Source organism: Cinclus cinclus, chromosome 9 (assembly GCF_963662255.1).
Source record: "Cinclus cinclus chromosome 9, bCinCin1.1, whole genome shotgun sequence".
Classification (NCBI taxonomy): domain Eukaryota; kingdom Metazoa; phylum Chordata; class Aves; order Passeriformes; family Cinclidae; genus Cinclus; species Cinclus cinclus.
Window position 1 is genome coordinate 7,523,339 of NC_085054.1, and position 13,121 is coordinate 7,536,459.

The 13,121-nt window shown below is 39.9% G+C and overlaps 1 protein-coding gene across 2 annotated transcripts in view; it reads left to right on the forward strand.

Moving 5' to 3' along the window:
* Nucleotides 1-1,381: 1,381 nt before the first annotated feature.
* LNPK (lunapark, ER junction formation factor) overlaps nt 1,382-13,121 on the forward strand; it is a 48,468-nt gene continuing 36,728 nt past the window's right edge. Inside the window, exons 1-5 of one of the 2 annotated variants that reach the window (XM_062498123.1) lie at nt 1,382-1,420; nt 5,072-5,153; nt 6,390-6,434; nt 7,605-7,792; nt 11,012-11,070. In XM_062498123.1, coding sequence (XP_062354107.1) covers nt 5,127-5,153; nt 6,390-6,434; nt 7,605-7,792; nt 11,012-11,070 — 319 coding nt within the window. In that variant the 5' untranslated portion in view covers nt 1,382-1,420; nt 5,072-5,126. The remainder of the gene's footprint in view (nt 1,421-5,071; nt 5,154-6,389; nt 6,435-7,604; nt 7,793-11,011; nt 11,071-13,121) is intronic. The other variant, XR_009933417.1, reaches the window with a different exon arrangement.

Below are 13,121 nucleotides of genomic sequence, written 5' to 3' on the forward strand. Positions count from 1 at the left end.
CATGCTCTGGTCCCTTAGAAAGTAGGCTGGGGGTAGGCAAGAATCTTGGGAGGGGAAACAGCCAGGACAGCACACCCAAACTGTCCAAGGGCATATTCTATACTGCACAGTGTCATGCTCAGCAATAAAACTGTGATTGTGGAATAAGAAGGTGGAAGGGCGGGGTTTGTCTTCCAGAATCATCAGTTGCTGGAAGACTTGCTGGGCATCAGTCTGCTTGTGGGAGGCGGTTAGTTATTTCCCTTGCATCACTTTTTCCCCCCTTTCATTCATTTATTAATGTTTCCTTTAACCCAATCCCTGAGTTCTCTAACTTTTCCTAGTATCTCCCCGACCTTCCTGAGGGAAAGGGAGCAGGAGGTTGTATGGGTGTTTAATTCCTGACTGGGGTCAGCCTATAACAACTAGAAAAAAACCCAACATTTATAGGCTGTATTACGATGCACTGTTAAGTTCATTGAAGTTCAACAATGCAGGGTCAGCTGAAGATGTACTGCTTTTGTATAGGAATTTTTACTACAAGGCACTTCGAAGAACTTTTCCCACATCTATGCACATGGACTTGTGTTACTGTAGCGGTAAAAATTGTGAACAGGGCATGTTAGAAAGATTGCAAACAGAGCAAGCATCGATTCTCTGTTCCTGTCTCCTCTCGGCATGAGGTGGATGGGTGTCAGCGACGTAAAAAATCTGATGAAAGCACGGCACCAAGGGAGAGGACACTGCTATCATAGCCATGGGATTTACAGAAATTCAGAGTTCTGCTTTTTCCCAAAGATATTCAGCACATGCCGGCTGGAACGGAGGGGACAATGAGAGCAGCCCTTTGCTGCGTCCCTAAGGGGACTCCGCGCCTGCCTGCGGAACACACATCCAGCGGCGCCTCTTTGTCAGCACCGCTCCATCGGCTGAACGCCTGCAGACCTCCTCATGACAGTCTGACCCTCACCTTCCTCGGTCTTCGCATTAAAACCCCTTTATTTGCTGCAACAGGGATCAGCGAGAGCCGCGGGAAGACGGGCTTTGCGTCCCCGGACCCGCTGGGAGTGAGCACCTTCCGACACCCGCCCGCTTCGGCTCGGCAGAGCCGCCCGGGACACCGGCCGGGACACCGGCCGGGCCGGGCCACGAGGCGCGGCGGGAGCGGCGCACGGGCACGGGCACGGGCACGGGCACGGCAGGGCACGGCACGGCCGAGTACGGCACTGCTCAGAGCACAGCGTCCCCCTCCAACGCCTCCGCCCGCCCGCCCACAGCGCGACCCGGCCCGGCCCCGCCCCGCTCCTGCGCGCCCCGAGGCAGCGAGGCCCTGATTGGCTGCCGCGCCCGCGCGGGGCCTGCTGGGAGCGGCGGCCCGGCGCCGCGCTCCTCCTGCGGTGGCGTTGGCGGCGGGCGGGATGCGCGGCCCGGCCCGCGGCAGGTACGTGATGGCGCGGGATGCGCGGCCCGGCCCGGCCCGGCCCCGCCCCGAGCGGCTCCGCGGTGGGAGAGGGGCTCCAGGCGCTCCCCGTGACAGCACTCAGGTAGCGGCCCCGGGGTACGAAGCGGAGCAGGGCGGCGGGTGCCTCCTCCCTCTCCCTCCTCGCCGCGGGGCGGGGTGGGCCGTGGTGCGGCCTCGGAGGAGGGAGCCCCCGGCCGCGGGGAAGGGCGGCGGGCGCTGTGCCGGCCGGCGGGCCGGGCAGCGGGGGCTCCGCTGACCTCTGCCGAAGCCCTCCCTGCCCGCCGGGCTCCTCGCGCTGGCTGCCGGGGCTTGGGTTTCAAAAAAGAGCGCCTGACCCACCCGCTGCTCGCTCTGTCGCCGTGCGGTCCGTGTGGGAGCTAATTTGCCTTTTTATTTAAGGCTCTGCAAAGCGTAAGATCTCTGTGGGATGCTTCCAGACGATAACAGCCGCAAATGATGTTTAGATGGAAAAAAGTTTAGTGTAGCTTAGGCAGCCTGGGGCAGGCCAGCAGTGGGTGATGCTCCTGGTTTGGTTTTGCTTGTTTCCTTGTGCACGGCACTCGGCTGGAAAAACTTTTTTATGGCCGCAGTGGAAGTTTGTGAGGTCAATAAGTTGTGAGTGAACTGTGAGCAGAACTGGAGATTTAGATTGAAAGGTAGAATTTGTGTTCTTTGTAATGTTAAATGTTTAAAAATACTTACATAAAGTGGAATCACTAAGTTTGCAAAAAAGACCTATTTCAAAAGCATTGCCCATTCCTTTAGGGGGGAAGTCTGTATGCAAGGCCTTGTTTACAAGTTTCCAACTTCCTTTTTCTTGTAATATGTCTTCTTTTTATGTTACTCAGTCTTGAATTTCTGCATGTCAGTTATTAAAGTTTACTTGGGAGACTGAGTTTTTTGAGGACTTCTAATCTTTAAAACATTAACAAGCCTGAAGAAATTTGAGACTGACTTGATAAAAGAGTAATGAGATCATGAAGCTGTTTTCTCCACGTAGGTAGATGGGTGTGGGTGACTTTGTGGATTTATGCCTCTTTCAAAGGAGAAGCTTTTTCAGCTCTGGTCTCTTAGTCTGGCACTTCTTCTTTTTATTAAATAACTTAAATGTTTTGGGAGTAGAGTAGCTGCTATAAATATTTTTTGAGAGTGTAAAATAATAATAATAGGCAATGAAACTGGTAGTAGTGTTTTCTGAAACTTCTCTGTTCAGTGTTTCCATTTCTTCTTTTGTCTGTTTTAAGCTTAGGACATGTTGCAGCTATCTTACTTGTGTATTAGTGATAATGTGTGTGGAAATGAATCCAACTGCACTACTGCTTAGTCAGTGAAATGCACAGCTGTGTGCTAGAGTGCAGTCTTCAGAAGGGAAAAGTCCTATGCAATAATTTTTTGATTAGAGCATGGGAAGGAAGCAACTTGTGGACTATCTCTTGCCATGAATAGTAGGATGGTAGTGGTAGGTATGTGGAGTGGCAGGTGAGGAGGAAGGAGGAGAATTTGAGGCAGTTGAAGACAATTTGTGTTGTCATGTCAAGATGAAGAGAGGGGAGGAAGGAAAACATCTGAGGCACTCCATAGTAACCATAGAACATTTTCTATCTCCTCACCGAGGATTCAGTGACTAAACTGTAAATGTGAATCTAGTGGCCGTAATCACTTAATACCCCTTTGGGAAAGGGCTTTGGTAGTATTACAGACTTGCAGAGCAGCATCTGTAAAGCCTGTCATCATCATAGCTCCTGTAATGTCACATGCATAATGGCACTTGTTGAACCTGTTTCTCTTCCAAGCATTTGCCAGATGTTTTAAAAAAACTTGTGTAGCAATAGCAGTGTGAATGTGTTATTTGGTGTGTCAGAGTCACCAATAGCTTATGGATAATTTGTTCTCTGAAGATTCTCTAACACTTGTAGTGGAGAGGTTCTCAGACTATGGTTTGAAGGAAAATGGCTCACACAAAGGCCCTGTGAACATCTCTGTGTCTCTCTGTGTCCACAGCTGAGAGCTACCATTTCTCCTAGTGACAGTGGCAATGCTAGGGAAGCATTGGAGCCTTGTGATGCCTTTACAGACTTCACAATTGCCTATTTGACACGGTGTCTTTATTGCAAAACAGTATGAAAGCTGTCTGTCTGTAGAAATACCTTGGAAGAAAGTGTAGGCTCAGATCTTCTGCAATACTCATTGTACAAAAGCTGGCCCGCATCTGCAGTCACAGTTGTGTAAAATTCTTGGTGTTAGATTGTGTGTTTAAAAAGAGAGAAAGACTGCTTTTTTACAGAGGTGAGTTGCTGCAGTAGTGATTATTTTGAGAAATTTGTTGAGAATTTGTTCGAGTCCAAGGGGTAATTGCTTTTTCTGTATCTCACCCCTTTGTGCTACTAATTTGGCAGCAGTGGAGCTAATTTGCCCATCTGTTCTAGCTTAATTTTTGTGGCATTTCTGATATGGATTTCCTTATCTTTAAGGATTTGCTTCTGAAACCAGTAGGGCCTATGGTTCTGGAGTCCTTGGCTTTCATATAAGGTGAAGAGGTTACCAGACTACAGTAATGTTTCTACTAGGGAGCAGTGTGTATCCTATACATATTAAATTGTTCTTGCAGCCTCAGACAATCTGAAACAAATTTGGATTGAAATGTATCTATCCATTTCTGGCCAAAGGAAACTTAATAAACAAGATAAGGATCACTTATATTTCTGTCTAGCTAGATCAGTTAGTGTTTCATTCTAGAATGAGAAAGGTTTGAGCCCTGGTTGGGATTGAGCGTTATTTTACTGTCAGGGTTGTTTTGAATGGATTACTTTTTTGTTCAGTGGGTAAAGAACTTGTATATTAAATGACTGGAGAGAAAGTCTGCCATCCTGATGTTCAATTGATTCAACTATCTTCTACTGGAAAGTTGCTACAATTTCACTTCAGGAGCTTAGAGTCAGGTCATGAAATTAATGTTGTTCATGAGTTCCAGGTTTGTGTAGGGTGAGGTGAGCTGCCCTTGCCCCTTTGGAATTGTTTTAGAGATACTTGATGTGCTGATGACGGGGTTGTACATCGTGGGTTGTGCTGGGAAGACCTGCCAGTGTAGTGCTTTTGTATAGCAAATGAGATCTTTGAACTTAAAACTGGGCACACAAAAGTAGTGCTATCCAGCATATTCTGGTCGATGAGAACATTAAAATGAAGTAGATTTATTTGAGAAATTTTCTCATGAACAGAAGGATATTAATGCTGAATGCCTAGAGTGGCAGGTGAAAAGGAATACTGAGTTATGCTTAGGGGCAGCAGTATCAGTATCTTAAATAATCCTGCCCAATACTAAGTTTTTAAAATTGTTTTTCTGCTGCAGTACTTTGATGACTATTTGCTGTTCATTTGCACCTATGTTTTTGAGAACTCCCCTCTGTTTAAATATTTCCAAAATAAAAATCACTTTGGCTGCATCTGATTTGATCAAGTGACTTACAGGACGGCCTATCAATCAGAAAACTGAATTTAAAAGTAACACATAGGTAGACAGCTAGGAAATGGCTTTATATAATATTTTGCTTTTTAATATGTTAGAATGAATCTGAGAATCTTTGATTATGTTGTTAGATCACCCCTAAGTGCTTAATGCTTTATTTGTAGCTGTGAATTGTTGTAGAAGATTGATAGCGCTGCCAACATTTGTCAGCAAGAGAAGATGGGTGGATTAATTTCAAGATGGAGGGTAAGTAACATTGTATAACAATGTAACAAGCTTTGGTCTAGAAGATGGGAGTAGCAGGACATGTTTGTTATTATACTGGATGAATGATAGTGCTAAAATTTTCCTGTGAGTATATCACTTAAAAGTCCAGTAGTGGGATGTTGTGACCATAAGTATTCTTTGCTGAATCACTAAGCTGTGAAACTCTGCTGTTCTTCATTTCCTTTGCAGTACCAGTCTGGCCCTGGCTTGGTTAACTTAAAAATACACAGTTTTAATTATTTCTGTAAATTGATACACTTTTGTGGTGCATCATCGGGATAGAAACTGCAGCATCCGTGACTTGAAAAGTTAGTGACCTAGGTAAAAATGGGTATATGCAGAATACATTTCTGTCTGTTTTAACAAACAGTTTGGTAGCTACTTACTGCTGTACAAGTCTGTCTTCCTATCTTCTTTATTGGTTGTTGAGTGGTGTAATGAGTTTATGAGGAAGAGGAGGCATGAGGTTTTTGACTCCTGGCAGATGTGAGTTGTTCTGAGTTGGGGTTTGCCTTTGCTTATTAGCAGTTGGCTTCAGAGCCTTCCATACAAAACTCAATTAAAGGTGAAACTTTATGTGGAATGTCAGTTTTGTGTAATTAAAACTCACTTTCAGGGTGATGAAGTGTGAGCTGTGGTTTTTGAATTCATGGTGTGAAGGGTAGGGAAAGACTGTGACTTAACAATTCTCAGAAATTAGGGAAGATTTCTAGAAGGTGGATTTCCAGTTGCTCCCATGGGAAGTTTTACTGGTGATGACAGCCCTTATTTGCAGTTGCTTATGATTTATTTACACCGTGTGTTCTTATATGGAATGAATAGCAATAAAAAGCTGGAGTAATCAGGTTAGGGCTTCCTCTCTATATTCTCTGTGTTTTGCCTATTTCTGCCACTCATCAATTCTGTTCTTGTTTTACTTTCCACCCACACATTCTTATTGCTGTAGGTTCATTATAGGTTTTCATTTTTTGTGATGCAGGAGAAAAGCCTTCAGTTAAGAGTAATGCCAGCTGTAAAATAGTGATTCCTTTTGGTCCCTTCTATTTGCCACTAAAATAGGAAAACTTCTTACCTTTATGTAAAATAGGTAATTTATTAATCTATTATGAATATATTTTGGTTTTTTTTTTTTTGGAAACTGTTAATGTACAGTAATCCCTGAAATACTGAGTTTTTAAAAGTGAGATTAATTTCTTTGTTCTTTTCCCTTGTAAGCAGGCAAAGCCTTCCACTGTAGAAGTATTAGAAAAATTAGATAAGGTATGTGTTTGCTTTTTGATGTTTTGTTTGAATTTTTGTTTAGAAATATACCTCCTTTTTGCTGGCCATGTATTTCTCTCATATTAGGTAAAATACTCTCATGAAATTTTAAATTATTTTGGTAATTACTCCAGTAGTAGAGATTCTGCATATCAGAGAAATTATCTTTTTTCCCCTTACTGTTTAGTCATTTAAAAAATACCAATACTGTATAATAGATAGAAACTACAGGGCACATATTTATTTAGAGAACCTGAAATAGGAATGAATGTGAAGCTAACTTGATTACACAATTCAGTTATAACTAATGGTTCAAGCCCCCTGTAATGGCAAATGTCACTAATGCAAAGTTCCATTCATCAGGTTGATTAGAAAAGCTTCAATGTATGGTTTTATGTGTGGAAGTTGTAAGTGTAGTGGAAGTAAGGTCAGGGGCAAAATAACTGGATAGTTTGTTCAGTAATCAGTTGTGATTTTCACCAGTGTTTGTGACAGATGTCTGTACTCCGTGGGGAAATTAACTGTTTTGAAATATTCTGTTGATATTTTGTTTTCCTTTTAATGGAAGTGTGAATACTTCTGTTGTCACTTGAAATACAGTCAAAATGATTAACTTAGTAGAGCATTGCTGGATCACTTATTATTATACCAGAAGCACCATACAGATGTTCAGGATTTCACTCTTAAGGTGAAGAAAGTACCAAAAGGAAAACAAGTAAAATGATGGAGAGGATCCAGCAATTGGCCATGTTAGCAGAAAAAAGTGTTAGAGGCATTTAAAATTCCACAGGTACCTGATGAAAGCTTTAGAATGCAGAGTATGGTTAGTAGTGACTTATTTGATAGTAAAGACTGCCATTCATAAGATACAGGTATTTTCACTTGTCCCAAATATTCTAATGTATTAAAAAATGTGAAGAAGTGCAAATTTTAAGCTTTTCTTACCAGTTGCTAATAAGGTGCAAGTGGCCCATAACATAACCTTATTAGTGTGGAATATTTATGCTATGAAAGTTACCTTTGGGCAAATATTGTCATTTATCAAAATGCTGCTTAACTTTTCTAATTAAGTATCAAACTGATAGGGTTGATTTTAGCAGGTGTTTAAAAGCAGCTTCATAGAACCACTTATTAATTGCATTAATAAGGCTGAACCCTGTTTCTTTGCAGGAAATACAGACATTAGAAGAATTTAGAGAAAAAAATCAGAGGCTACAGAAAATATGGGTTGGAAGGCTTCTTCTCTACTCTTCAGTTGTTTATCTTATTACTTGCTTAATTGTATATTTGTGGTGTCTTCCTGATGAATGGACAGCAAGGCTGACAATGACACTTCCATTTTTTGCATTTCCATTGATGTAAGTAAATATGCCTTTTTTATTTTCTAACTGCTGTCTTTTTGATAAAAGGGAATGGAAAATACATCTCAGCAGGGGTTTGAGTTTGCTTTGACAATCCTTGAGATGTCATAACTTGCTGAATTTTTACTTCTAAAATAAATTCAAGTAGTTAGGCAGATGCTTTCTGTAAGGGGAATGTCTCTCATGGGTCTGGGTTTAGTACAGAACTAAGTCTCATCATCAAAAGATAATAGCATCTAAAGTTACTTGGTTTATCAAAATTGTACTGGGGCTAGAGAGCTGTGTCTGAAAAGCTCTAAGGTTATGTAGTATAAGAGCATTATCTTGGGTTTTATTTTTGCTGCAATTTATAAGGTAATATTACTATGTGAGAGTAACCAAAGGTAAAATGTAAAATATAGTGTATAAACCTGGGAAAAATACAAGAATGAATGGAGAAACTTATTTTCCTGTGTTAGGTGGCCATTATCACAGAATTGACTTGAAAGATCATCATCCTAAGTGTGTTGAGGACTAGTTGTTGATAATTAGCTGTTTTTCTGGAAAATCATTGGCTGCTTTCTTCAACAAGTAAATATGCAGACTTCATTGTATGTGAACTGGAGAAAGTATTGCCTACATATTTGTTACACCTAGCTGATTGGTTGCTTATCCTGACGAGTGGCTTTTGTTGTCTAAGGGATCTACTTTTCTTAAAGTATCAAAATGGGCTCCCACCTCACTGAACAGCTGCTCTGCTGCCTCCCCTTCCTCCAGACCATCAGGGAGGTGAGAGCAGCCTGCTGAGCATCTCTCCTACTGATGGGGAGCACAGTGCATTTACTAATTTGCTGAAATGATCATAAGTACTTCCATTTGTACAGCACCTTTGTATGAAAGCCTGGATTGTAGATGCCCTAGCTTTAGACTTGAAAAGCAAAGTAAAAAGTAAATATTTGAGGGTTTGCAAGTTTGATGAGCATGGGTCAGCATAACGTAACGTGTGGCAAAGCCCCATCTTGAAGGTGTTTTTTGTAATACTTTGTTCTCCATAATACATTGATGTGCTGCTGTTGGACAAGATATTTGGGCAGTAGTACAGTATCCTGACTGGAAAGGGTTAATATTGACATTAGAGCTCAACTTAATCTTGGGCAGTAATGTGAATTTTATTCTTGAGGACAAGAATTTCAAAGTCTTTGTTGTTAGTATGTGAGGCTTGTAAATGAGGAAGTATTACAGCCTGCTTTCACATAGGTGTGTTAGAATTAGTGTAAGAATTAAAGCTTTTATTATTGAAGGTGATGGCTGGAGTTCACATGTTGGACTTTTATTTGCTAGTTTGTCTTCCAGTTCTGCTTTTTTTTTTTCTCAAGATGGCTCTCTGTAAAATTCTCATTTAGATATCAGCTTACTAGTGCTTAGAATCAGACTGTAGTTCTCTTATGACTTGCAACTGTTTATCAGATTTTTTTTTTTCCTTAAGCTGTTCCCCTTCAGCTTTTTTTGGCAGATATGAATGGCAAGCAGCTGCCAGCTTGTCTTTGTTCTCGGTCAAGAGGTGACTCCATGCTGAATGCCTGGTGCCACCCAGTAATAGCTCTAGAGATTTTTCAGACCTAATCAAATTGGAGTATGTCTGCCTTTTTCAGCTTGCAGTCAGTCACCAACTTATTTCTGCCTTAGGTCAGTCCCTCAGGGTCTCAGCCAGTTTTTGATGTTGGTCGAGCGAGTTAAGTTTTAGGAATAGAACTTCCTTAATTTTAAATGTATACTGAAATACCTGAAAAGTTAAAGAAATATGTTAGCATGTTAGAAGAGTGCTCTTCTTGAACTGATTCTTATTTGAATTAGTTTTAATTTGCATGTTCTGATTTTTCACAGAAATGTTTTTTTTTTTTTTTTTTTTCTTTTTTGTAAAATTGTTTGAAATGGTCTGCTATTAAATTTTTGTCTTGGATTTCCTAAAGAGGAAATGCCTTTTTATTTCATGATGCCTGACTTGCTTCATATTTAGAATACAGCTTTAGGTAGAAGACTATTAAGCATACATTAAAAGAGAAATAGTGCTTTTTGCCTGTGTAACAAGGTATTTAAAGGCAATTTAAACCCTGTAAACATTTATTTCTTCTGGTACTTGATGAAGACACATTTTGTGTTGTATAAGCAGATAAATCCACCTGTATTACTAGATCAGTTATTGCAGCACACCTTTGGACATGGAATAGTTAAACTTCTTTGTTTCTCTTAGCTAGGATAGCTGCTCTCAGATTCCAGTTGTCTCATGTAACTTGCCTAACTTGGATTGTGTTGTTAATACTTGAAGGCATTTTTAACTGGGCAGCCATTACATAAACACAGAAGATGTTCTTAGGAATGAAGTCAAAACTCTTAGAGCCTTTTGCCTGCTGTCTTATGCTTGCTTTTAGTCAGATAACCTTTCTAGCCTTTTTGCTTAAATGAAACGTTGCTAATTTAGGCTCTATTATTTAATTACCATTAGGAGGGTTTGGAATGCTTGGAATGGCTTCGTGTATGAGCTTTGCCACTTGGCTTAGGCTAAATAACTTACCAGGAAAAGTGTCAGCTTAATATTTAGAAGCAATTCTAAGCTATAAAACAAATGAAGTCCTGATGATTGCAGAGAGACCTTTCAAATGTGCAACGGTCATAGATCAGTTTAACTTCATCTTGACATAAACTGCTCCAGCTAAGTCAGCTGAAACCCTACAGAAACTGAGTAGACTTAGAGCTCTCTAAAATCACTAGGACTCACATCAGTTAATTCTGCTTGTGAGAGCATTTGTACAGTAGCTCTGCCTCATGCTTCTCATTGGTATTAGAATTCTTCCCAATAATCCCTTGGGCCTTAAATGGTTTCTTCTTTTTTGGATAAAATGCATTATAAGTCTATAAAATAAAAAGTGATGACTAGGTCATTTTCAGCTGAACGTTTTTTAACAAGTGATGGTATTGGTGCTGCTGCCTTAGTATTTCTGCCTTAAGTAACAGTTAATTTTAATAGAAAAGATGATTTTATTTAGAGCAAGATTGATGTCTTGTTGACAAGATGCTAATTTAATTTTTAGTTTTTTCTATAAGTACTGTTTGAAGGTTTCTGTTCTTTGTATATGTGAAATAAAATCTCATCTGGTAAGTGTTCTGTTTGCTAAATGACTTCAGAAATGGTTACTGTAATATATTTTAATGAATATAATTCTTCTTTTTCTTCTAAAGAATCTGGTGTATAAGAACACTGCTCATTTTTTTCTTTTCCAAACGGACAGAAAGGAATAGTAAGTACCTTTTCCTTGTGTTTTTTTTTTTAAATATGTAGCTAGCTGAGAATGATTCTTGCTATGATAATATAAATGATTTTGATCATTTGGCTTCCAGGAAGACCAGAGTAGCCTTTTAGTTGATAATGAAATGGGTAGTATTAGCTAAACTTTTTTTCTACTACATAGTTCATGAAGGAACAGGAAGGAAACTGCTTAATCTTTCACTTCATTTATAAAATTGTGCTAACTTTCTCCTGTTTTTGCCTGTGTCAGATGTGTAATGGATAAAATATGGTGTAGAAGTAGGAGCAAGGGGAAAGGAAATAAAACCAGTAGTAGTCATTCCCTTGATACTTGCATCTCATGAGTATTCCAGCAGTCTTAATCTGTTATCCTTATACAGAGGGGAAGAGATTTATAGCAGATGTGTCTAATTTATTTGTCAAGGTATCTTCTCTCCCCCAAGTTCTCCAAAGCATACTTATGTTTTCCTGAGTTTGAAAGGTATAAGCAGGTGGTTTTTTTTCTGCTTTTTTGAGAGCTAAGGAAAACTGAAAAGTAATGGAGGTGTTCAAATATATATAAAAAGTTGTTAAATTTTGCATTAGAATGAATCTGCATGCTATTTAAAAACAACATCTGTGGCACTTGTCTGCAGTAGTTAGAATTCATTTGAGACTTTCCTTGAAAGCAGTCCAGCCTGTAACAATATCTCATGGTGATGTGAGCAATAATACAAGAAAACCTCAGTGTTGCACTGTGTTTTATGACTTGCAGAACAGCATGATATATTTAATTTGTGACAGCTTACAAGTTAAACATCACTTTTAGAATTTTTCTTAAACTTAATGTTTGCATTTGATATGCAAGCATGGAACATACATTTTTATGTAGAAATAAAATTGTCCATATATTCTGTGGTGCTGTGTGATTCATTTCTAAGGTGAAATGAGTGATTTGCATTTCATGGCTGAATAAGAAAAAAAAAAGTATATTTTTCTAGTTTGCTTAAATGTCTTTATTGCTGTTTTGAGCATACAGGCAAGTCTAGTGCTTTTGTTGCACCTGTGTGTAAAGGGTTTAGTAGATGATAGAACATGCCAAAAGGGATTATTTCTGTGTGGTTCTAGAGACTGGATAAAAATGAAGTGTTTTACCTCAGATATAAAAGTTCTGTATTTGAAAAAGACAAATCAAATGTAAAATTGAAGCAGTAAAGCAGGAGAAAGTGTAGCTGAGAGAGCAGACTGTCAACCCAGTTGCTTAAAGCTAAGTTTTTATTCTGGGATAAGTTAGTAGAACATACTGAGACATTGGAGGTGGTTATATAATACAATAAAGCTCTGTGCTGGATAACCTCTGTACACCAGATTTGGGAATGATGCTGTGAATGAAGAAAATCTGTAGCTAGACTGCAGAGATGGTGATGCAGAGAGATTATGGAATTTCAGTTTTTAGCACTGGTCAGACAAACGGCTGTAAAAGATTGAGGCTGATCTGTCCCGAAGTGTGGAGAAAATAAATGGTGTGCATTGCAGGTATTGACTTCTCTAGTATGAATTCTCTTCTTTCTGTAGGTTTAATTAAGATGAGATATGTTGGTTTCTTGGGAGTACTTTGCAGTAATTGCCATTTGGCCACGTTTGAAGGGGCAGGTGTTTCATAAGGTTCTTTCATGAGGTTGAGTACAGGAGGTAAAGTGCTCAGAAAGGAGCACCCACACTTTTCAACTGATTGCATTGCTTTGTGGAGGGCTGTGCTTGAAGGTGTACTAGACATTTCTGTACCAAAAGCACTTGCAGTTTCTTGAGTAACCATCAATAGCTGGCTGTATTCTGCTGTTTATTTGGTTTTATGATGCCACACTGCATTGCAGTACATTTTAAGCTGTTAATCTGTGTGGGACAACGTGTGTGACTGTGTTCTAATAGAAATGTAAAATTTGGTGAAAGGAGGTACCTTACTAATTTGAAGATGCACATTTTCTGGAATTGTCCATCATCTGTAGTCCATCCCAGGATTAAATATTGTCTTTTTCCATGTCCTATTAACAAATATGGAGGGTT